This window comes from Cetorhinus maximus, chromosome 17 (genome assembly GCF_964194155.1).
Source record: "Cetorhinus maximus chromosome 17, sCetMax3.hap1.1, whole genome shotgun sequence".
In the NCBI taxonomy this organism is placed as follows: Eukaryota; Metazoa; Chordata; class Chondrichthyes; order Lamniformes; family Cetorhinidae; genus Cetorhinus; species Cetorhinus maximus.
In genome coordinates, this window is record NC_135895.1 from 61,882,644 (window position 1) to 61,908,440 (window position 25,797).

At 42.6% G+C, this 25,797-nt stretch overlaps 1 protein-coding gene across 4 annotated transcripts in view; it reads left to right on the plus strand.

Annotated features, from left to right (window-relative positions):
* Positions 1-25,797, plus strand: part of jak1 (Janus kinase 1) — a 177,723-nt gene that overhangs the window by 149,344 nt on the left and 2,582 nt on the right. For all 4 annotated transcript variants that reach the window (XM_078561303.1, XM_078561305.1, XM_078561304.1 and 1 more), the window contains 11 exons: positions 2,331-2,418; positions 9,068-9,201; positions 10,632-10,767; positions 11,918-12,069; positions 16,821-16,974; positions 17,605-17,699; positions 19,468-19,660; positions 20,607-20,731; positions 21,789-21,961; positions 24,953-25,070; positions 25,168-25,278. In XM_078561303.1, the coding sequence (XP_078417429.1) occupies positions 2,331-2,418; positions 9,068-9,201; positions 10,632-10,767; positions 11,918-12,069; positions 16,821-16,974; positions 17,605-17,699; positions 19,468-19,660; positions 20,607-20,731; positions 21,789-21,961; positions 24,953-25,070; positions 25,168-25,278 (1,479 nt within the window). The remainder of the gene's footprint in view (positions 1-2,330; positions 2,419-9,067; positions 9,202-10,631; positions 10,768-11,917; positions 12,070-16,820; positions 16,975-17,604; positions 17,700-19,467; positions 19,661-20,606; positions 20,732-21,788; positions 21,962-24,952; positions 25,071-25,167; positions 25,279-25,797) is intronic.

Here is a 25,797-nt window from a genome sequence, read left to right on the forward strand (position 1 = left end):
CCCTTCCCATCCACTCTATCCAGGCCCCTCACAATTTTGTATATCTCAATCAATTCTCCCCTCAGCCTCAGCCTCCCCTGTTCCAAGGAGAACAACCCCAGCCTATCCAATCTTTCCTCATAACTGCATTTTTCCAGTCCTGGCAACATCATCGTAAATCTCTCCTGTATCCTCTCCAGGCAATTACATCCTTTCTGTTTTGAGGTGACCAGAACTGCACACAGTACTCAAGTTGTGGCATAGCCAATGATTTATACAGTTCCAGCATGACCTCCCTGCTCTCATATTCTGTACCTCAGCTAATAAAGGAAAGGATTCTGTATGGCTTCTTAACCCACCTTACTGACCTGTCCTGCTATCTTCAGGCACAAAAACATAAAATGCTGGAAATGCTCTGAAGAAGAGTCATATGGACTCGAAATGTTAACTCTTTCTCTCCACAGATGCTGTCAGACCTGCTGAGTTTTTCCAGCATTTTTTGTTTCTGTTTCAGATTTCCAGCATCCGCAGTATTTTGCCTGCTATCTTCAGGGTTCTGTGGTCATTCATTCCAAGGTCCTTCACTTCCTCTACTCCTCTCAGTATTCTCCCATTAATTGTATAAACCTTTGCCTCATTTGACCTCCTGAAATGTATCACCTCACACTTCTCTGGGTTGAATTCCACTTGCCACTTTTCAGCCCACCTGACCAGTCCATTGATATCTTCGCTGGAGCTGTGATGCATGTCAGAAACTTTGTTTAGATTCAGTAAGATCTTTTGCAATTAATTTTCTTGCTAGTAATCTCTTCAGTACTGAAGATGTATTTATTTGTGTGGGCAAGGTTCTGGAGACCACCCCTTTCAGGTTTTCACATGTAAGACATTCCACAAGTTGGTCTCCTCCCATCTCTGATTGGCTAGAAAAAATGGCCTTTAAAACTTGATGCTCAGTTAAACATTTAATTTTTCAAAATGTTCTTTTATTTCCAAAACAACAATGGGAGCCAAGAGAAAGAAGGCAAATGAACAATTTAGCTATAGGGAAAAGGTTAGAAATTATCGGCTATTTGCAGTTTCAAAGTCTTGTTTAATTCTGAATTGAATTTCAAACCAAATCCTCTGCATCAGAAAGCCTGTATACATTCACCTCCATGACAGTGCCTACCCCCATCCCTATATTAGAATATCTGCTGCTGAAATTCATTTATCATATCCAGATTCAATTTTCCAATGCTTTCCTGGCTGTTTTCCCCACCTCAACTCATATCCAAAGCTCTGCTGACCATATATCCTGCACCAAGTCTCATTTGCTCATCAATTCATATCCTTGCTGCTTTATGTTGACTCCTGATTCCCCAATGCCTCAAATTTCAAATTCTACTCCTTGAGCTGGATTTTATGCCCCCCCCCGGCATGTTTTTGGCAGGGGGCATGTGAAATATGATGGGTGGCTAGGCCACTGCCTTCCCACCCACCCCCTCTAACTCGGTCATCATAATACAGTAGGTGGGGGGCACTGGTATCAGCAGCCCATCAGCATTAACGGGCAGTTGAGCTTGCCTGTTGACGCAATATTATGCTTCCCATGCCAATACAGTTGGCAAGGGCAGGTAGGCGAGATTCAGAGTGCTGTTTTTAAGATATCTCAGTGGAAAAAGCAAGAAGTGGGGCGGGTGGGGGTGCCCGTGTGTGCATCACTGGCATCACCCACAGGACGATGCCTCCTCCCTTTGTGCCTCCTCGCCTTGCAAAGCCCACCCTTTCCCCCACACCCCCAACCCCCCACCAGGCTTCCCTCTCTACCCTAAAAGCCTTACCTTAGCCTAGGTCCTCTGGGATCCATTGCTATTCCTCGTGGACCTGCTTGCAATCCCAGCAGTGCCCACTATTGAATTCTGGCACTGCTGAGACTACTCTTGAGGGCAGGATCTCCTCCCACTCGAGGTGAAAGTCCAACCCTCACCTCCTCAGGGCTACCTGCGGCATGTTATTGCTGCAGGCCGGCCTTGTGGAACGTCGGTCAGTGCAGCGCCGACATTTCTTCGGGGGGGAGGGGGGGGCAGAGAGATGGGGTGTGAGCAGTAAATTTCAGCCGCTTGTGTTTAAATTCTACCATGAGCTCATCTTTCCCTATACCTGTAATCTCTTCCAGCCCTGGAACCCAAGGTTTATAATTTTAAAGCTATCCTGATGTTTTAGTTTTATTACATATTTTTTTTCAGCATTACAGTGCATGAGCTGAAGTTACAAAAACCAGGTCAGTCCTGTGAGACTGAACTTACTGCTTGAGGATTAATCACCAGTTTTGTATTTTTTTACTAATAAAATAAATGGTATTTTCTCCATAGGCTTTCTTTGAAACAGCTAGCATGATGAGGCAAGTTTCTCACAAGCACATAGTACTCTTACATGGTGTTTGTGTTCGAGATCTGGAAAGTAAGTAACATTTTGTTTTGTAATTATTGGGGCCAGGGAGACTTAATTGGTTAGTTCACTGTACACTCAGTTTGGAAATTTGCTTTGAATCCAGTCCAGATGTCTTAGGTGAAAGAGCCCTCTCTTTTGTGTACTATATGAAATCAATTTGAATTGGTCTTAACTCATTTTTTTTTCAATTAATTCACAAGAAGTTGGTGCTGCTGGTAAGGCCAGCATTTATTGCCTGTTCTTAACTGCCCTATCTAAGTAGCTTCCTAGGGCTATTTCAGAGGGCAGTTAAGAATCAACCACAATATTGCAAATCAGGAGTCACGTACAGGCCAAACCTGGCAAGGCAGGCAGATTTCTAAAGGACGTTAGGTAGTTATCTAGCAGAATAGGGACACATCCAAATACAGTAAAACAATCAAGTCAGAGGGAGTACAGCTGCATTAAGTTTCAAGGGAGTAAGGTAAAGCTGGATGGCCTCTACTTTAATGCCAGGAGTATTACAGGTAAAAGGGATGAGTTAAGGGTGAGGATTGACACGTGGAATTGTGATATAGTAGCCATCACTGAGTGGTTAAGGGAGGGGCAGGATTGGCAGCTCAACATTCCGGGATATAGAATCTTCAGGGGAGGGGGTAAAAGAGGAGGAGGCATTGCATTATTAGTTAAGGAGTCTCTTACTGCAGTAAGGAGAGATGATATCTTGGAGGGGGCATCGAATGAAGCATTGTGGGTAGAGCTTAGGAGTAAAAAAGGGGCAGCCACATTATTAGGTGTTTATTATAGACTCCCAGATAGCAGGAAATTGAGGAGCAAATATGCGCATAATTTGTGGAGGTGTGTAAAAACAATAACAATAGGGTAATTACATTAGGTGATTTCAACTTTCCCAACATTAATTGGGATAGACATAGTGTTAAGAGCTTGGATGGAGTGGATTTCTTGAAATGTGTACAGGAGAACTTTTTAGGTCAATATGTAGAGGGTCCAACAAGGGACGGTGCAGTGCTGGACCTAATTCTGGGGAATGAAGCCGGACAGGTGGTTGAGGTGGTGGTGGGGGAGCATTTTAGTGATAGCGACCGCTGCATGGTACAGTTTAAGTTTGTTATGGACGAAGAAATAGACAAGTTGCAAAAAAATGTTTTGGATTGGGGGAGAATGGATTTTAGTAAAATACGGCAGGATCTAGCCAAGATAGACTGGGAACAGCTACTTGTGGGGAAATCTACAGAGGAGCAGTGGGGGGTGTTCAAAAAGGAAATGGGGAGGGTACAGGCTCAACATGTTCCCTCTAGGGTGATAGGAAGGAGTAACAAGCCCAGAGAACCATGGATGACCAGAGATATTCAGGTTACGATGAGAAGGAAAAGAGAGGCTTTTAGCAGGTACAAGGGGAGTAAATCAGTGGAGGCATTAGTGGAGTACAGAAAGTGCAGGGTGGAGCTTAAGAAAGCAATTAGGAGAACAAAGAGAGAATATGAGAAAGCTCTGGCTGGTAAAAGTAGGGAAAATCCCAAGATATTCTATAAGTATATCAATGGGAAGAGGATAACCAGGGAAAGAGTAGGGCCCATTAGGGTCCAAGGGGGCAATCTATGGGTGGAGCCAAAGGACATGCTAGAGTGTTGAACAAATACTTCACATCCATCTTCACCCAAGAGAATGAGGATGAAGGTATCGAACTTGGGGAGAGAGACTGCGAGGTTCTCGAGCAAATTGATATAGGGAGTGACAAGGTATTGGAGGTGTTGGCAGGCTTAAAAGTGGACAAATCTCCAGGTCCGGATGATTTGTGTCCCAGACTGCTGAGGGAGGCAAGGGAGGAGATCGCAGGGGCTCTGACCCAAATTTTTAATTCCTCTCTGGCCACGGGAGAGGTGCCAGAGGACTGGAGAACAGCTAATGTGGTTCCGCTATTTAAGAAGGGTTGTAGAGATAAGCCAGGGAACTATAGGCCAGTGAGTCTCATGTCAGTGGTAGGGAAACTATTGAAGAAAATTCTGAAAGAGAGAATCTATCTCCACTTGGAGAGGCAAGGTTTAATCAGGGATAGTTAGCATGGTTTTGTCAGAGGGAGGTCATGCCTAACAAATTTGATTGAATTTTTTGAGGAGGTGACCAGGTGTATAGATGAGGGTAATGCAGTTGATGTAATTTATATGGATTTCAGCAAAGCCTTTGACAAGGTCCCACATAGGAGACTTATAAAGAAGGCAAATGCACATGGGATACAGGGTAATTTGATAAGGTGGATTCAAAATTGGCTTAGTTGTAGGAGACAGAGGGTGATGACAGAAGGATGCTTTAGCGACTGGAAGCCAGTGTCCAGTGGCGTACCATAGGGATCTGTGCTGGGTCCCCTATTATTTGTCATTTATATAAACGACATAGATGACTATGTGGGGGGTAGGATTAGTAAGTTTGCGGATGACACAAAGGTTGGTTAACAGTGAGGTTAAGTGTCTTGGGCTACAGGAGGATATAAACAAGATGGTCAAATGGGCAGATAAGTGGCAGATGGAATTTAACCCTGAAAAGTGTGAGGTGACACACTTTGGAAGGAGTAATTTGACAAGGAAGTATTCAATGAACGGCACGACACTAGGAAGTTCTGAGGAACAAAGGGACCTTGGCGTGTGTGTCCATAGATCTCTGAAGGCGGAGGGGCATGTTAGTGGGGTGATGAAAAAGGCATTTGGGACACTTGCCTTTATCATTCGAGGCATAGATTACAAAAGTAGGGAGATCATGTTGGAGTTGTATAGAACCTTGGTGAGGCCACAGCTGGAGTACTGTGTGCAGTTCTGGTTGCCACATTATAGGAAGGATGTGATTGCACTGGAGAGGGTGCAGAGGAGATTCACCAGGATGTTGCTTGGGATGAAACATTTAAGTTATGAAGAGAGGTTGGATAGACTTGGGTTGTTTTCGTTGGAGCAGAGAAGACTGAGGGGTGACCTGATCGAGATTATGAGGAGCATGGACAGGGTGGATAGGGAGCAGCTGTTTCCCTTAGTTGAATGGTCAATCACAAGGGGACATAAATTCAAGGTGAGGGGCAGGAGGTTTAGGGGGGATATGAGGCAAAACCTTTTTACCCAGAGGGTGGTGACGGTCTGGAATGCACTGCCTGGGAGGGTGGTGGAGGCGGGTTGCCTCACATCCTTTAAAAAGTACCTGGATGAGCACTTGGCACATCATAACATTCAAGGCTATGGGCCAAGTGTTGGTAAATGGGATTAGGTAGGTAGGTCAGGTGTTTTTCATGTGTCGCTGCAGACCTGATGGGCCAAAGGGCCTCTTCTGCTCTGTGTGATTCTGTGATCTGGTCACCATTACTGATATTAACTTTTTATTCCAGATTTATTTAGTTAGCTAAATTTAAATTCCCAAGCTACCATGGTAGGATTTGAATTTATGTCTCCAGATTATTAGTCCAGGTCTCTGGATTACTCATCCTGTAACATAACCACTACAGGTATGCTACTGTTCCCATTCACTCTGCTGGGTGTCCGTTCAATTGGCAGAAATTGGAACTGCCTTGGTAATCTCACGCAGTGTCCATAAATTAGCTACTGTGCAGAAATGTAAAAATATCACGGTGATACTGTAGGTATTCTTACAGTATTCTTATGTGTTTTGGCTGAGATAAACTCTTGGGGCAGAAGAGATGTGACTTGTGCTATACTTGAATAAGTGCTCCATACTGGCATTTGTGCCCAAAATGGAAATGTGTTCCATTCCACAATAATAACATAGCAGCTCTTTATGAGATAAGAAAAGCAATTATGTTCAAAAATAAAAGGTGGAATTTAATGGTTGCGACTGGGGGCTGTCCACCGGCTGGAAAACTAGTGACACCCCCCCACCCCAGTGGCCATTTTCCGGAGGCCCTTTGGGATTTAATCCCATAGGCACCTACCTTCCTGCCATCAGGCTTCCCATCTCCCATGAAGGGAATTCCCCCCTCCTCCAGAAATCCTAGGGTGGGGCAGATGTCCCTCCTCTGAGAGTTGCATCAGAGGTCAATATCCCTCTTGAGCTGAGGTGGGGAGGGGAAAATGGAGTAACTAAAGTCAAATTCGGAGATTGTATGAAGAGAATGAAAGAGGTGGAAGGTATGGCAGTAATGCCACTGGAATCCAGTAATCCAGAGGCCCAGGCTAATCCTCTGGGGACAGGGGTTCAAATCCCACACTCCAGCTGGTGGAATTTAAATTCAATTAATAAAATCTGGAACCAAAAGCTAGTCATGATAGCCATAAAACTATCATCGGTTGTCATAAAAACCCATCTGGCTTACTAATGTCCTTTCGGGAAGGAAATCTGTCATCCTTACCTTGTCTGGCCTACATGTGACTCCAAGCCCACAGCAATGTGGTTGACTCTTAACTGCCCCTCTGAAATGGCCCAGCAAGCCACTCAGTTCAAGGACAATTAGGGATGGACAAAAAATGTTGGCCTTGCATGCCCAAAGAATAAATAAAGAAAGGCTAAGTGCTACTGAAGTTGCTGATTTGTATAATTGTTATTAGTTATTATCAATTACATTGTGTTCAATGCATACAAATATGTTTGAAACTCTTGTCAGAAAAATATTGAACGTTCTCTGTGAATGCATGCAAGCATACCTACAGAATGTTGCTATCTGTGTGATAAGAGAAACAGCAGTAAAACTAAGATTTGTCAGCCTAATATTGAACTCTAGCGGTCTCAAAATATACCTGTAATGTAGTTAGGCAGCTCTTCAACAGCTCTTTATGTTGATTTCAGTGATTGGTGACTGTTGTCATTTTTGTCATTAAGAGTTTGCAGTACCTCCCTTTATAAAGAGGCACCAAAGCTAGACTGTTTGGTCCTGGGGGTAAATGGTGCACTTCAGTTTCTCTGCTATCGATAAGTCATAGAAGGTGTCAAGTTTACCAATGGACAATGCATGTTCGCTCTCTAGGGACACCTGGGTACAAACATAGCTACTGAAGAGAACCATTAGGAACCATTAACATTTAAAGAAGAAATCCAAATGCCCATCAATTAACCAACAGGGTTACACCACAAGATTTCATGTTTTTTTTACAACGAAAACATACTTTATTGTATGTCAAAAAGAATGAGACAAAATAAGCACTATTAATTTAACACTAGAGTTTATAACTTATATTGTGAACTCAGTTTTACTTTTTACTGCCCCCTCATTCACTTTCATGTGACCAACCCAAAGGTAGGCCACAGACCTCCAGAATTTACTTTATTTCTCCTTAGCATTCCAGCTATTCCTAAAGGAACAAATTCTATGGGGGTCCTTCTGTTAGCTTTTTGTCTACATGACCCTCCACTTTTTAAAGACCTCAGTTTCTTGTTTGGGTTGCTGGCAGACATCCAACTGCTTTCCCACAGCTGTCCAAGCTAATTCTGCTGACTGCTTTCTGCCACAAGGCTCTGTGAGGACCACTGTAGATTTTTCCACTAGCTGCAAGCTAGAGCAAAATATTCCAGCTGCTTTTCCCTCAAAACTCCAAACCGAGATAAAGCCCCACCCACATTCCATCTGGTGAACAATTAAGTTATTATATTTTGCTTGAAGTTCAGGCCTAACTGACTATCCTCTGCTGTTGGTTCTCTCAATCTGGTGAGATGCAGTCTTTACCAAAGCAAAGCTACAACTGCTACAAACCAAAGCTCCACTGTGAATTACTGTCACTATGGCAACATGGCATGCTTTGGGATAATTCAACAAGAAATGCAAACAAATTATCTGATCTTCAACATAACTGTTTTATTCTGTAACCCATATGAATAATTTATATTGCTGGTAGAGTTTACAACCCTATCTCCAGACTCCCTGGCTCCATTACACAACTTAGAGATTGACTCTGATCTTGCAAGACAAACGCAGGCTAACTTTTAATTGTAATAAACTTGAAGCTTGATAAAATTGTATTTACCTCAAGGTTGCTTATCAGTTTCTCAATCTGATGCCCCCATTTTCTGCAGTTAAAACTTTAATTCCTAAAACTAAAAGTTATATTCTTAAAACATATGAATTATCAACTAGATGTTTGCAACACTTGTAGCAAGATTGTTTGACTATTAATATAATTTCCCCAGCTAAAGCAGGTGTTGAATGTCCAAAAAAAAATCATTCAAACATATGAGTCACCCATAATAGCCTCTAGAGCTTCTACTGAGCCACTTTAAGAAAAGGAACTGGATGATGATCCATTGTTCCTTGGCGGTCCAAAAGAAAACATTTAATATAATAAATTATTTGTAATCCCCGATGATAACTAAGATATACACTCTTTATACACTTAGCAATATCTCATCTTATAATTATGGCTGGGTAGAGTTAGGTTGATGCAAATAGCTTGTGCCTGGATAAAGATTGCTGTCCTCTTTCATGATGTCACTGGAGCAGAGCTTAATGATGCCAAATTCAGGTCACTTGAGTTTAAATTGGCTGCTCTCAGGCTGCCTTAAATGAGATATATTATATGCACAAGTGCATATAAATCTTACTTTAGGAACTAGGTGCAAATCCAAAAATTAAAATTCCTCTTTATGACTCCTACAACCTCTAACTAAAAGGGAGGGAAAACAGAGACAAGTATAAAAATGAGAATGAAAATTACATTTGCTTTATAAATTTTTCCAGATATCATGGTTGAAGAATTGGTTGAGTTTGGACCACTTGATTTGTTTATGCATCGAAAGAGTGAACATCTTTCAAAGAGCACACCCTGGAAATTTTTGGTTGCTAAACAGCTGGCGAGTGCACTGAGCTATCTGGTAAGATTACCATGTTCTGTCTGTTAACATACGTATGTGCTTGGATTCTGTGACATCAAAGTTACAATAAAGGGAAAGTATGGCCTAAGTAATTCCGAAGACCAAAGCAGGGGGATATTGATAAGACAGTGGAATGGGGATGGAATTCAGCATCAGTAACCGTGAGATCTTACATTTTAGTTTTAGAAAAAGTAAAATGTATTCTGAAATGGGAGCAAGCTGGGTGGTGTGGAAGGGCCACTAGATTTAGGATTTCAGGTTCACAGGACATTAAATGTAGCAACTCAATTGAATAAGGCTGTAATAAAACTGATGGAATACTGGATTTCCTGTTAAGAGGTATAGAATATAAAAGTCGAGATGTAATTAGTGAATCTGTATAAAACCTTAGTAAGACCACAGTTGGAGTACTGAGTGTAGTTTTGAGCTCCATACTATAGGAAGGATACTGAAGCAATAGTGAAGGTACAGCACAGATTCACCAGAATGCTGTCTGCTATCGGGAAATACAAACACAAGGAAAGACTTGGAAAAACTTGAGTTCTTTTTACTAGAGGAGATAACATGGTGATTTGATATGCATATTTAAAATTATTATGGGATGGGTTGAGTACATGGAAACAGACTATTATTGGAAACTGATAGCTCTAGAAAAGGGGCCATAGATGTAACATTACATATAGAGTGATTTAGGACAACAGGCGGAAGAAGCTTTCCTACACAGAGGGTTGTGAGGTTGTCGATTGCAGAGTTAGCGTTTGAAGCAGAGACCATGTCAACTGTTAAGAATATGTTACATAGTTGGTTGATTAAAGGGATATAAGGACAGGGTGGAAACATAGTCAGGATACTGATCATGTGAAAGAAATGTCAACATTGGTTGGTCCTTATTGTGTTTTAATTTCTGTATAATTAAATTGCTTAATCATAAATGCTACAAAGAGCAATATTCATACATCATTAATCTCTCTCAGCTGTGCCTTTGCCTATTTAAACTCTAGACTTGTTGATTAAAAGAGATCTGGGAATAGCTATTTTATGTGGAACTGACCCCCGATGTGATGTGAAGTTTCACTTTAGTGATATAATGAAGGAGGCCAATAGGCCACATGCAGCAGTCTCTCTTTATGTTTGGTGGGACATGATGCTTCCCTCGCTTGTGCATCTGTGATGGGGGCAGAAAGTCAGGTTTGAATAGTAGTGATAAAGGATGGATGGATATTTTTCAGTTTTGTTTGGTTGCCTTTGGGAACCAGGAAGTGTTTCTGCAGGACTAAAGATTAGCTGGGGTGATGTGAGTCTTGATAGATTGAACAGCCTTTTCTAATTTCATTATTTCTTACATAATTAATACATGTGGCGATAAACTGATACATTTATTCATTTTAAACGTCAACTATTGAGCTAACATGGATCATTTTTATGAACAGGAGGACAAGAATTTAGTGCATGGCAATGTATGTACAAAAAATATTTTGCTGGCAAGACAAGGAATTGAAAATGATGGAGGTCCATTCATCAAACTGAGTGACCCAGGGGTTCCCATAACGGTGCTGTCCAGAGAAGGTAATATTTTCAGAAATATGTAGAATTGCCTCAGTTTACAATTTTAGAGACAAAATGGAGTGGCTTAATGTAGCGTACAACAGAGGCAACACTGCTTCCTTTTAGCTAAAATAAACAAAGGAAAAGATACCCCTTATTTACAACTTTATAGACAAGTAGTATGTCTCATGTGAAGTTACTTATGAGTTGAAGGCTGAAGTTAGGCTTTATCTCTGGTGCAATGAGTTTGAAGGAACCAGATTTACGTGAAGACTGTAAGCTGCAGTTGAGGCTTAAGGTGAGGAAGGGCCCAAACTGATGTTCAGGGGTGGAGGTATGGGAGTGGCAGGGGTGGACAGAGGTTCACAGTGTGAACTAGACTTGGGCTTTAGCATGGAAGGACAGGAAAAGTGAATCTCTGAAGGTAATAGAAAGCACTGACTATGACTCAGGAGTGTGATCCTTTATCCTTGTCGTTAAGGCAAGAATTCATTTTGCCACGGCAATTGACATGAATTAAAAGTAAAATTCTTTAGTTTGTAGTAGCGCAATGCCCTCTCACCAGTATGTTGTACCATTCAAATTATATCATGGGATGTGACTTGCACTTGATGCTCTCCATCCTACGGCAGGGGAAGAACTGGACATGGACCCAGTTGGTAACATTATTCGCTAAATATTAACCCCGCTTTATGCCATTAGCTAAACTCAGCCCATTTGACAGTAGCCTCATTACCACTGGCCTCAGTGTCCCTGTGCTAAAAAGGACCAAAATTAGGCAGGATTCCAGCTCTTAACCAACAACCACTGCTTTAAATTGTCCATATGTGGATAGCATTGGGCTTAACTTCTAATTCCAACATAGTTGAACAGCAGGACAACACTCATTGTCTGGGCTCATACACTGAAAAGGCCATTAGGGGTACTGAAGAAAAAAAGGCTTCCATGGAATTATACTCAAGCATGAGTCAGTTTCAGAGTAGGGTGACATCCCTTAAATCTATATTAAGTATGTAGGCCAGTTACCAGCTCCCTGATGCATATTACAACCAGTTCAACAATCTTCCTCTTTAAAGAAAATTCTCGATTTTACAAGCTTTTAATTTGAGATCAAAAAGGAACTTTGTAGGAAAATGCTCCCTGGATGTTTAACTGTATTTTACTGTTCTAGAACGTGTTGAGCGCATTCCATGGATTGCTCCAGAATGTGTAGAAGACTCCAAAAACTTAAGCATTGCTACAGACAAATGGAGTTTTGGGACGACCCTGTGGGCCATCTGTTATAATGGAGAAGTGCCTCTAAAAGATCGGAGCTTGGCAGAGGTAGTTAGTTTTAAGTAACATATCACGTGCTTGCCCTCGCTCCTCTCTCTTTCTAGAAATATATATTTAAGTCTGTGCCACTTGACTTGCTGTTAATACGTTTTTATCATACTTTTTTGTGCCACCTTTCCCTTTATAAGTTTCTGTGTCTACATTTAGAATAGAAAGGCCAATGTAAACATGACATTTTGTGAAATTTGGCTGCTGACTCCTCAGTTATCAATGTTTTGTCTTTTTTTTATTTTTGTCAGTAACTGAAATTTCTGTGGCCGGGATTTTCCGACCACGTTTGCGGTGGGCATCATGGCGGGCAGGAGCGTACAATATGGTGAGAGGGCCACAAATCAGTTTTACGTCATCGTGAAACCAGTTTGCAATCATCCTCTCCACCCGTCAATGGCGGGCCGTGTTTCCCATGACAATGTGTTGGGAATGTCATGTTAATATATTTCCATTTATAAGCCTTGCTGGCCGGAAACCCCCCCCCGCCCCAATACACCCCCACGCTGGATCATCTGGGCATGTCGGCGTGCAATTAGAATGACGTGTTTCACAATGGGATATAAGTGACGTGCACCTGGTGACCTGCACTTCGCTTGTGACTTTGAGGTTCATTCACCTACCTTACATCGCACAGCGCTCACAGGAATCAGCGCCAGCCTTTGCAGGCAGCACCACATTGCTTTCAGGTGGATGTCACAGGCAAGTCTCTACCTAACAGACCAGCAGTAGGACAGGGGTGGCTTTCAGTGAGCTGCAGGGCGAGGCCTGTACTGGGGTTTACGAATGGGGAAGTTTGCACTCAGACTCATGACTGGGGGAGGGTGAGTGGGGGTTTATACGTTGAACCGTGTAAATGGCCTCTAGATGGTGAGTTCTACATGGGTCATAGGCACATCCACTTCTAAATGTTCAGGGGCTTACAAACAGACATGCAGCAGATACACGACAGGATCAAGAAATATGGGGGAAGGATTGAGAGGACTGTGAGGGAGGGAAACTTGAACATGAAGCTCCTCCGGGATGATGAGAGGGGTTTCCACACTCGCACAGGGAAGGTCCAAGCTGGTCTGATAGTGAGAGCTCAGCACCACCATCTTCCAAGCTGCAGTGATAGCACAGGACAAAATTAAAATGAGGAGAAGTTCTGCTGGTGGGGGCTCTGTGGGCGGATTGGAGGGAAGGTGCATGAACTGGGGGGCTGATTAAAGGGACACCCAGCTGAACTGTGCATTCCCAAATGGGGAGAGTCACAGCTGAGACATGTTAGGAACCTTTCAATGACAGCGCAGGGAATCAGGAAAGTGAAGCAGTGATGCCCATTCATGCGAGACTAATCCCGCAAAGTGGCACCGATCGATCACCTTTTAACCCCTTGTACACTCTGAAAGTGGAAACGCGGTTGACTGACAGCAGCACACACAAGCTCTGAGTATGGGCTCATGGCATGAAAACCCTGCCAGAAGACAGAGAGCACATGGAGTTGAACAATATATGACCCTTCTCCATGCATTAACACATCTCTCCTTGTACACTACACCTTCACCTTTCAAGAATGCAAACAAGATAGGAGAACACCTCTGCCTCAATCTTACACAGCCAAGAATAAACATGACATGACCCCGCCAAGCATGTGAATGAGGTTTGTTGCACAAGATATCACTGATATCAAGGATGATGTGAAAAAGGGGCACACACTGTGGTGATATAGAAGCACACTACTTTGATGAGAGACCCATGATAGCGACATGTGCAACAAATGGGGGGAGGGACCATGGTGTGTCACCTGAGTGGTTGCAACACAGCTCATCATAACAAGGAGGCATACACAAGAGACATGAAATGGGTGCGATTCTATTTACACATGTGAACACTGATGCCATCGTTGTGCACCTATTATTTTCTTGATTCCCTAATCCTACTGTTATGTCTGAGTACATCCCCGGCATCCAGCGGAGATGGAGGCAGCCTGCTGACTGCTGTATCCTGTTGTCTGTGATGACTTCGGCAGGCATTCTCTGGAAGGCCAAGCCATGGAGGACCCTGGCCTGCTTTGGGAATCCTGCTGTGGAGCAGGTGTACCCTCCTCAGCCTGTGGAGCTGGAGGTGATGGGGTCACACAAGAGGAGATTGGGATCGGCCGGACAGTCTCGGAGTCACTTGGGTGAATGGCCCTGGGATGTCCAGCTATGAGCCCATACTCAGAGCTTGTGTGTGCTGCTGTCAGCCAACTGCGTTTCCACTTTCAGAGTGTACATCTGCTAAGCTGATCGATAGGTGGGGCCACCTTGCCACCTCAAGGTGATGAAGCCCGGATCTCAGCTACATTATTCTCCTGGCACTCATACGTCCAACCTTGAACGTCTCTTACCCCGTAGCTGTGTGTCTTGTGGGGACAAGGCTCTTGGCACAAACTCGGAATACAGCGGTGAGTGTCCCTCACCTGAGCACTCACCGGGGTCGCTAATTGCAAATGGTCATTTCTGACAGGCAGTAGAGGTTCTGAACATGCTCTGAGGTCCTCTTCCCTATACGGGTGCGCAAGGGCCCCAGGCTGACTCCTCGAGGGGAAGGGGCAGCTCAAGTGAGATCGAGGTGCCCCGCACCCCTCTCGCATTGATACTGATGGAGACCACCAATGCCTACACGAATGAAGTGCGGCTCCTGCAGCAGTGCAGCACCGATGTAATGGACCAAGGTCTGCATAGTGACCACCATCCTACCTGTCTTGACCTCAGTGCATTAGCATGACGGCTCAGTCACCTCAGACTGACAGATGGACTCCTCCATCGTCCGTTGCAATCTAAGGAACGCAGCGAATATCCCTTCCTGATATTCCCATGCTTGTCTTTTCAGCCCCAGCAACTGATTTAAGACCGAGTCCAGAGGCTCGAAATCTGACTCGGCCTCAGCTGAATCATGGACTCCAGCAGTCCTCCAAGTGCCGGCGTCCTCCAATCTCCCTGTCCCTGCTGTGGACCAGATTATGCGCTGTGCTCACCACATCGTGACCCCAAGCCTACACTAGATCTAGGTCCCACCAAGGTCTGAGTCTCTGCATTGGTGGCGGGTGTGGGCGAGTGCTATGACAGGTCTTCAAGGCTGCTGTGTTCTGGTTCCTCATCTGAGGTATCTCGGGGCTGGAGCTGAGGGCTTGGCTTGCTGAGGGCATCGGTGGCTTGGCAGAGGTGCCTATGAAAGTGCATGGCAGCCTAGTTTAAAAAAACAGGAGAGTGCATTCACAGTGGTGTGCATTGATGGATGATCTGGAGCAGGACCCTCACATGAAGGCTTGCTGCTGACCTCAACATCGCCACAGGCACGATCTACATCCTCTCTGGTCAGCTCGATGGCTGTGTTCTCGAACTCCAGTAGGACCTTGAGTTCCAGCACTCCAGCACCAGCCTGGGATCTTGCCGTGCAATTGTGCACAATCTTCTCCTGCATAAAGACAGATGGAGAAAGTGTGAGAAAGATGGTGGTGCGGGTGGTGAGTGATGCAATGGACAGGATGAGGACACAATCTGTAGAGGAGATGAGGGTATATGTGAGAGAGTGAGTGGTGATGTCCATTGAACTGGCAGTGAGTGAGACCCCTGTGATTGTCTGATGGGCTTGTGAGTGTGAGAATTTAGAGTGATGAGATGGTTAACCTTGCCTGGTGGCATGGATGAGATCATTCATCCTCTTTCTTTAGTGGGTGGCGGACCTCTTCTGTGCAGCATTGGCACTGATCACCACTGCCACCACCTCCCAGGCCTCTGTGGTGAGGTTTGTAGACTTCCTGTGGCCAGAATGGGGGTAGAGGACATCACGTCGAGCCTCCACAGTGTCCAAAATGTGTTCCAGTGAGGCGTCACTGAACTTTGGTGCTGCCATCTTCTTGGCTTTTGGGGCCATGTCTTGAGTGAAGCAGTCCTGGGCTGCAGACATTGAGAACTGTGTGGATGGTTGCAGTTTGGATATGGCACTTAGACTGAGGAAGAGGTGAGGTCATGGACGTGGTGGGCAATTCAGAGGCCGCCCTGAATTGCAATACAGTATGTTTCCGTGACTGCATAATTAATGAGGCAGGAAACGGAAAACCTGCCATTGTAGCCAATGGAAAAAAAACATGATTTTTTTTTCTGCCCACTACCACACTTAGCGCAATTCAGGGAAGATCCCACACTATGTCTAAAATAAGTGTTTAACAAAGTAAAATAAATACTTACTTCATAACTACAAGATTAAATTTATTGATTGAACTTTCCCTCCCTCCACCACCGATGCATAGTGGCAACAAGGTGTACCATCTACAAGGCATTGCTAGAAAGGCCAGCATTTATTGCCTGTTCCTAATTTCCCTTGAGCAGGTGATGGTACTCTGCCTTCTTGAACCACTGCAGTCCATGTGGTGTATGTAGCTCCATGCACAGTGCTGTTTAGGAAGGGAATTTCAGAATTTTGGCCTAGTGACAATTAAGAAAATAAGAGAAATCCAATCCATTTTCACTGGGGTTTACTACAACTTTGGGAACTATATACAAGACTAAAAGAAGAAAATTATAGTTTTGTCATACTGGTCTTTCTCAAATTTCCTTTCTTGTAGAATTTCCAGACTTGTAAAATTCAAGATTGGCATCACCTAATTTATTTATTAATCACATTTTCTCCCCATCTCTTTTTTGCCATGATGATATCCTGCACTTATTGTACCTAAAATATGTGATGCACATATTATAATGTTCTTCTGTTTGTTTATGTCACAGAAAGAGAGATTCTACGAGGCTCGGTGTAAGCTCACTCCCCCATCCTCCTGTAAGGAATTGGCTGAGCTAATGCAGCAGTGCATGACCTACAATCCACCCGAGCGACCATTCTTCAGGGCTATCATGAGAGAGATCAACAAATTGCAAGAGCAGAGTAAGAGACTGTAATGTCAGAAATAATTTTTCCGCATATAGCCAAAAGTAATTGTTTCTATGTAAATCAATGGTTTAAATATTAGGTGTGCAAATGCCCCTGGTCATGAGTTCCTTTCAACTGAGCCCTTGGCACACTTGTTACTCCAAGTGCCCAGGGACCTCCTTTCATGGCCTGCTTTACATTTAGATGTTGAGACTGAAATCTAGTGGTGTTTCTGTTCTTTTTCTTATCCTAAAGCAAAGAAAAGCAGCTAAACTCTGTTAGGAGGCAGAATTGTCCTATCTTCCATAAAACAAGTGAAAAGGCGCTATCAAAAAGGACCTGCATTAGAGGTCCTTTAGGTTTGTCTTGTTCCTGTACAGAAGCGTTTTCTCTTGACCTGGTAATTACCCACAGTAATATGATTGTAATTGTGTCACTTCGTGAGGAATCACAGGCACCCAACACATTTCATCATTCCACAGTGCCATATGTTTAAGCATGGCTAAAACTCTAGCAGGATATTGCTTGGGATTGAGGGTGTCAACAAAGTTATTGGCACCATCATAAAGTTACCTAAGGAAACAAATAACGTTAATCATCTGATCTCTTACTTTTTATTTTTACTGATCCTTCTTGAATGGTCAGATCCAAATATAGTTCCTGAAGATAAGCCCAAGGCAGAAATTGATCCGACACAGTTTGAAAAAAGATTCCTCCGAAGGATAAGGGATCTGGGTGAGGTAAGCAGCTGGTTTTATTTGCATGTGATTTAGCACGCTGCACCTAGAAATAGTGAATCTTTTAAACTACTGCGTGAAAGTTCAAAGGCAGGAAATCTCCAAGTTTAATCAGGACAGGAGAGAAGGTAAATTAAAAATTAATCAGCTGATACCAAATTTGGACATTTGTAGGCGGAAGAGAAGACTGAGGAAGTAAGCAGTTCCATAGTTTTGAGGTGTAGAAAAAGAAAACTATAATACAGTGAAATAGATCGTGATGCATTGAGTTTATTTGCTTCAAATTTGATTGCAGAAGAAAATGGATAATGTAGATGCAAACAGGTTTGTGAGAACAAAGATACAAAGTTAACAAACCTTAGCCTACCTTTGAGATCTGAAGGACTTTTTCTACGAAACAGTGATACGTGTAGATTAGTCTCTCATTTAATGCAATGTTGAATAATACCTTTTGTAAAAGATCGGATTAAATATTTGGATGGTAACAGAATTAAGAATTAACAGCAATAATTAACAGAGATGATTCAGTGCTGTGTGAAATCTGATCAAGTTCCAAGATACTGGAGCTATGGAAGTACTTTTTCAAAGGAAGGCAATGATCAAAGGTATGTAATAGAGGATATAAAGTTAGATAGGTATTCTGGAGTGTTGCTTGATTTACCTTTGGGAACAGGGAGAAAAGTTTGCAGAATCCTTTCTCAAGAGATCATATGGGTTGAATAGAGCCCATAATAAAATGGGAATTGTACGTGGTGTGTGACATGAGTGAGCTTGATGGATCCAATGGCTTTTTCACATTACATACCTTTTGCAATAATTAAGAGTTATCAACACTGGTAACTTAATGGACCTTGTATTGTGTTGTAACAATTTAGCCAAATTGACTTGTTTTAAGTTATTTGCCAGCAAACGTAGAATATCAATGCTCCAGTTACAAAGATAATCAGATTTGATCAGAGGGCTCTTTTTAAAATTAATTTGCCCTCAGCTGGATGATCTCTCTCGATTCTTAGTTTGATTTTCGGACAGAAACATTCAATCCTTAACTGAATAAATGGAGCCTTTTGACTGATTTGATTTCCAAGTAAATGTTTATTTCAAGAACTGAGAATTGGAGAATTACATCAAATTTGTAAAATATGATTGCTGAATGAAGCCACTTTTTATTCCAATCATTGTAAAGTTCTGAGTATCTCCAACATTTTCTGATTTTATTTCAGATTTCCAGCATCTGGAATATTTTGCTGATAAGTAGAAACGTGTTTGACTCAAATTTGGATGTTTGGTTAATTTTGGACCAATCTGGGTCCCCACCATTCAAGATTCCCACCATAATTGTCTGTTTTCCAGACATTACTGTCCCTTTGGGGAAAGGACCATGAAGAAGCAGCATTTTGAACTCATTGTTACATTGGCTATTAACAAAATGGCGTTGACAGTTGTCTTAAGAACTCTATGGTCAAGATCAGGCTATCCTCCTGGAAGGCAATGAACTCAAAAGGGATGACAGTGGGGATTTAAAAAGAAATTGTTGCATTGAAAGGAAAAGGTGAGATCAAAGTGGTCTGACCCGTTTTCCATGTGATGTTCAATCTAGCAGCCTGGTCAACAACTGAGAGGATATTGGGCTGATCCAGATTTGAACTCATACTCCCCTCCCTTGCAGCTTCTTGATCACCCTGACTTGGAATAAGCTGTTCAGTAAAACAGCATTTTTTTTCAATGAAGTTGGAGATTTGGTAACTGCTGTTCTTTTTTAAAATTTCACAAGGGCCATTTTGGAAAAGTTGAGCTCTGTCGCTATGACCCAGAGGGTGACAACACAGGGGAACTTGTTGCTGTCAAATCTTTAAAACCAGACAGTAGTGAAGAACACAAAGCAGATCTCAAGAGAGAAGTTGAAATTCTAAAGACTCTCTATCATGAAAATATAGTGAAGTATAAAGGAGTATGCACTGAAGAAGGTGAGTCCCCATTCTTTGAGTTTTTGCATGTTTTCTACAAAATAGGAATTATAAAACAAAATAAATTCTGTAAAAAAATCATGTGATTTAATACCAAGTCTGGCTTGAGCTTCCCTGAATCCTTACTTGGTAAGTATAGTGCATGGCATGGTAGCGAAACCTGTAGGCCAAGGATTTTTCAGGTTCAATCACCAGGCTGGATTCAACTAGGGGAACTAACCTGGGAAAGCTGTAAGAGTTCTACAATTGGTGTCAGTTACCTTATGCTAAGTAGGTGGAAATATCAGAGTTCCTGAGTGCTAGATGGTCACACTTGCTGGAATTTGTGTGTGGAGTTTGAATGAGTGTAGGATTGAACTTAACTCCAAAGCACTTTACAGACGTACAACTAGCTACTTGATACAGGTCCTGGCAGACTGCTGATCTGTATCACAGCAACAGACATTCCCTGCTGAAAAGTAGGTGGGTGTGTGCTGAGATCAGCAATTAGCTTAGCTAAGGCATGCTGACACTGTTAAAGCTCAAACATGACTTATGGCCACTTAAACAAGGTATTGGAAGCCAGGGAACTGTACGCCATGTTAGCAATTCAACACGTTAAGAAGAGAAAGGAAGTAATTAAGAAAAAACCCTAACCCTAACAAGATTTGCAACGTTTCTGTTTCATTTGATTATCTGTTAAGCTGGAAATGTGAAGTTATTCCATGAAAGACTACACAAGTCAAGAACATATAAGTTGTAAAATCCTTCTTTGATTTACTTTGATGGAATAGGGAAGAACATTTCAATTAGAGGTGAAATGGGTTAAATTGTTGATAGAGGGGATTGCACATAATCTGTTGAATGAACATGTTTAATGGGCCAAATTGCTTTTTCTCATTCATGTTCCCTTACGTATTCTTATGTAATTTTTAATTACATTATCCTCTATTTGATCTCTTGCCAGGTGGAAGGGGGATGAAGCTGATTATGGAATATCTTCCTGCTGGAAGCCTTAAAGAATATCTTCCACGTCATAAACAGAAAGTTAATTTAAAAAGCCAAATTCAATACGCGCTGCAAATTTGTAAGGCAAGTCTTGTAGTAAATTGTACATCAGTAATGATAACTTTCAACTTTATAGTGAAGAACAGATTATATTGACTGTACCTGGACCAAAGAATATATTTCCATTAGTAATTTATAAAGTCTGACCATAGAGCATAGTCAGTATTTTATGTTCAATGCTGTGTTTTCTATAATTGTTTCAAAAATTCACAATTTTATTTTCAAAATCCTTTTTTGCTTCATTGGTGAGGCCCTAACACTTGTCCCAATCTTGTCTCCTCGGCAATCACACAATTGCACTTTCCAATAAGAATAATTGGAAAGTAATCGGGAACACGAATCCTGGCATTCTCTTTCCCCTCAGCCATCGCCCCCACTCCTCCCTGAAGAGAAGAAGCACAAATCTTCTGCCAATCATGCCCCCTGATAAGATCAGCTAATATCATACTTAGCAGTGTCACACTATACAGTGGAATTGCTTTGGAGAAGAGAGCTGGCATATTGACCATCTTTAATAAATATTGTTGTTGACCAAGAATAGTACTGAAAAATTGCTTTAAAGTGCCTATTTTTTTCACATGATGCAGATATCCAGTGTTCTGCCACTTCATTGACAGTTACAGATTATTAACACTGGTCATTCTGCATTCACAGCCTCTGTTGTTTTCAGTCATTCCACTGTAGGATGCACATTGCAACTACCTATAAATAATATCATTCAACAAAATAGCAAGGGCACGGAGTAAATCTGGCAAGCCTTCCTGCAGATAATAAATAAAAAGCACCAGTCGTGATTGTCAGAAGTATTGATTTACTTTTAACTATTGTGGGGAGACGTGAACTAGAAGCCTATGGGAAGGGGCAGTAGAGAGGGGAAGTGGGAGAAAGAAATTAGGGCACATGCCTGTTAGAGTGAGACTAATTGTAAGTAATATTAGTTGGGTCTGCCGATTATGGTGAGAAATCTTGAGACTAGGGTACATAAAAAGTTCTTTAAAAAAGCATATTTACATGAGTTAAGCTGTATTTACATAGAATGTTGACTTTAACACAATAATAAGAATTGTAAACATTGCTTTAGGGAATGGAGTACCTAGGATCACTGCAGTATGTTCATCGAGATTTAGCTGCAAGAAATGTCCTTGTTGAAAATGAAAACCGGGTAAAAATTGGAGACTTTGGACTAACAAAAGCCATCCAAACAAACAAGGAGTATTACAAAGTGCAAGATGACTTGGACAGTCCTGTGTTTTGGTAAGAGTTGACGCTAGTCTTTTTTTTTGCTCATCAAGGTGAGGGATGTTAGAAATAAGACATCCTGATGCTCTGCAGGACACATGGGCAGTGAATTGATCCATAGTCGTGTCTGATTTTTCTGACAGGTGGGGCTGAATTTTCATTCTGGGGTCCCGATCCTGCTGTTGGAATGAAATGCCGGCAATGGGAGCCAGAGGGTAATTTTAAAGGAGGCAGCCTGAAGGAGTCATATCCAATTAAGGATGGCAGGCAGGCTCCCAAGTCTGGAAAGTGAATAGGAGACTTTCCAGCAGGCAAGGATTGGCAGCCCCACTTTGAGGTGGGAGCTGCTGAAGTAGGTAGGAAGGTGCAAGGGTGCCTGCATTCCTGGTCAGTAGCCACAAATCAGGGAAGTATGGAGGCCAGAAGGGTTAGGGCCTTTAGAGATCAGAGGGAAAGCCCCTCCCACAGCTAAGGGCACTTCTGCAGTTACAGATGATTTTTGGAGTGGAGATTTCCAAATAGATTGGAGCCACTGGAGGCTGCTATGGTTTTATTGATGGCCTACTGACGTGACAGGCACTGATCAAAAATCCTATTGGTGCCGGGAGATTACTATAAGGGGCTTAACTGGTTATCTGCCATGGCCCGCTAGATAACCATTCCTAGTGCCAATCCTACTCCACCATAAGCCCCTGGAGGTAGGAATGTGCTGTGGGTCCAGCTTGACAGATTTTCCCTCCTGTTTTTGTTCCACCTCCAGTCTCCTGCCACTGGCCACTGAAAATTCAGCCTGAGATTTCTACTGACACATTATCAGCCTGTTTGGGCCTCATTTAAGTTGACTAAGAATGGAAAATTTAGTTCCTCCTCCAGAATGTTGACTGTGGACATAGGACACCCAAGATTTGCAGCTCACTCACTTGAAATGAGTGCACCAGTAATCCTGGGCCTGGCATGTTCAAATAGGTATTTTACAGATAGATAGGTGTTTAGATTCTCCATGGGCAGAATTTTTCCGTCGGCATGCTGGGGGCGGGGCCTGCTCACCGACGCGAAAATGATGCGGAATGACGTCAGGGGGACCCCCTGACATCATCCCACCCCATTTAAATATTCAGCGCGATCAGTTGTCCGCCCGCCCACCTGTCAATGGCCAATTGAGGCTATTGACAGGGTAGTTAAACCAATTAAAGGCCCTGCCCATCCAACCTTAAGGCTGGCAGGCAGGCTAGGAGCCCCAGTGGGCTTCTGAAAAGACATGAAACCTCATCCACTGATGGGATGAGGTTTCATGTCTGTTTTAAAAAAGTTTAATAAAGTTTTTGTGATATTTATTAACATGTCCCATCTCGTGTGACATTGTCACATGAGGGGGACATGTTAATAATTTTATTATTTTTAAAGTTTCAAACACTGTCAGCGCTCTCCATAAGGCAGCACTTAGTCTCAGGGAGATGTGCACTCTTTCACGCGCATGCGCGAAAGAGCGCACTCTGACAGTTGGGGGAATTCCCCCTCCCCCCGCACAGGAAGCGCATAGTACTTCCCATCGGGTGGCCCACCCACTTAAAATGGCAGCGGGGCCCGTTTCGGCGGCGGCGATCAGCTGCCTGCCCATTGCCAAGCCGGTGGGGCCCATCAAGGGCAAAATTCTGCCCCATGTCTTTTGGTAAGTGATATTGCATTTTGGCCCAGTTCATCTTGTTGGAAACTTTGGCTTTTTAAAACTTAAATAACAATTCTTAGAAATACATGGGTACTCTTAGCAGATTTCCAAACATGCTAGATTTTTACAGGTGAGAAAGAGCAGTTTATGAGCGCCATTAGTGGAGGAGCAATGGCACCTAAAGCATTCTGTTAGCACCTATCATAACTGTGAAGCCATGAAGCAGTTAGCCATGTGTAAGGCAAGTCTCCTCCCCGGGTCAGATGACTCAGCCATGTGATCTCTTTAACACGAATAAAGAGCTGCTGGCTAAAACCCTCCCTCACTTGGATACTGTGCTAGGAGCATTGGGTGTTCAGGAGCATTCTCTGGGTGTTTTGGCAGTATCGTATGTGAAATTTGATGTCTAGTACTTAATTCCAGCTGTTCTGTACTTGTTTGTTTGTTTGTTTCCTATCTTCTCACACACTTTTTCCACTTTGGGGAATAGTGCGGAAATGTTGGAAGGATTATCAGGCTGATTATCAACCTGCTGAACCTCTTTCCGTGGCTAACAAGTCCTGGGATGGGCTTTCTACTGAGCCACAAGTAGATAGCACCTGAAATTATCAAAGGAGACCATTCTTCATCTCCATCCCCATCTTCCCATGGGTTTCCATACAACTGCACCATCCAGTGTAGGATGACTTGTGAACAATTGAGCCAGAAACATTTCTTCTCCTGGATTACCAAAATATTAAACTTTCATGTTACTGGAACCCGCCCCAGGGCTTGTGTCATATGAGGCAATCTACAATTACAACAGGCGGTAGGCTTCCCTAGATTACAAGATGTCACAGATGTCACAGATATCTGTGCCCGGTAGGCAACAGGGTTCCTCTTAACCTCATTAACCTTACTGTCTAATATGCAAAGAAAGGGATATGTAAACAGTTAATGTTCAGGTGGCATTTAGCCCTAGAAGTCTGGAGCACGTCAATGGCTGTTACACAGGAAGTAACTACAAGGCCATCTGTAACCAACAATCCACTGTGGTATTTACATTTGGAAGAAAAAGAAACATAGTGGGATTCAAGGGAGCGAGTGGTGATGGGGGAAACAAGGGTTAATACAGCTAACCGCACTAGCCTAAAAGTAACTGCTGCTAACAGCCAATGGTAAAAGTGGGAGATAAATGTTGTATTCCCTAGCAGACATCACATACTTTGAAGAACAATATAAATGTTTTATATGATTTCTATTTCATATTTTTAAAGTAAAATAGAAAAACTTCTGGGTGGTCAAAGGCTCTTTCCCTGACATGTGAATGACTCAATACAATTTTTGGATTTGTTCTGCAGGTATGCACCAGAATGCTTGATTCATTGCAAGTTCTACATTGCTTCAGATGTGTGGTCCTTTGGCGTTACTTTGTATGAATTGCTAACATACTGTGAGTCTGAACACAGTCCAATGAATGTAAGTGACTATGCCTCCACCAGCACTTCCACTTGTGAATTACCCATGCCCATGTACTTACAGTATGTAACATTACACATTGTTTTCATTCTGCCAGATGTTCCTGAAATTGATTGGACCAACTCAAGGTCAGATGACTGTCACAAGGCTTGTTCGGGTACTCGAAGAAGGCAAGCGGTTGCCATGTCCAGTGCAATGCCCTGACGAGGTACAGCTAATGTACATTTTATTACTGATATAATACTTCAGTCAGAACTGTTACAAAATTTTTAGCTCAATACTGTTTTAAGTATCATTTTCATGAAAAATTAAATAAATTTTAATGGACTTAAAATGGAGTAAAATTGAATATTACATGTCTGTTGTTCATTATAGAAGAGAATCTTACAGTAACTTACAGGAAATGGAGCTATCCACACTGACTGATGTAGTTTTGTTGCTGAGTTAGTGCCCATGCTACTCCTCTCTTTACAATTAACTATCATTGGCCTTAATTTTTGGTAGTGGTGAAAGAGGAAAGAATGTTACCCCTGATCTCTATCCAGAATATTTATATATATGCATATCAAGTGAGTCACATCAGATACATGGGCTCCTGCCATCCATTGTTGAAGCTCACACAAGGAAGGTGCTTGGGTGAGTTACCTGTGCCCATGGAATTGTACCCCAGCAAGGTGTCCAAGACAAAAGGCTCAGGTGTCCCCCAATATTCATTTGAGCACGTTTA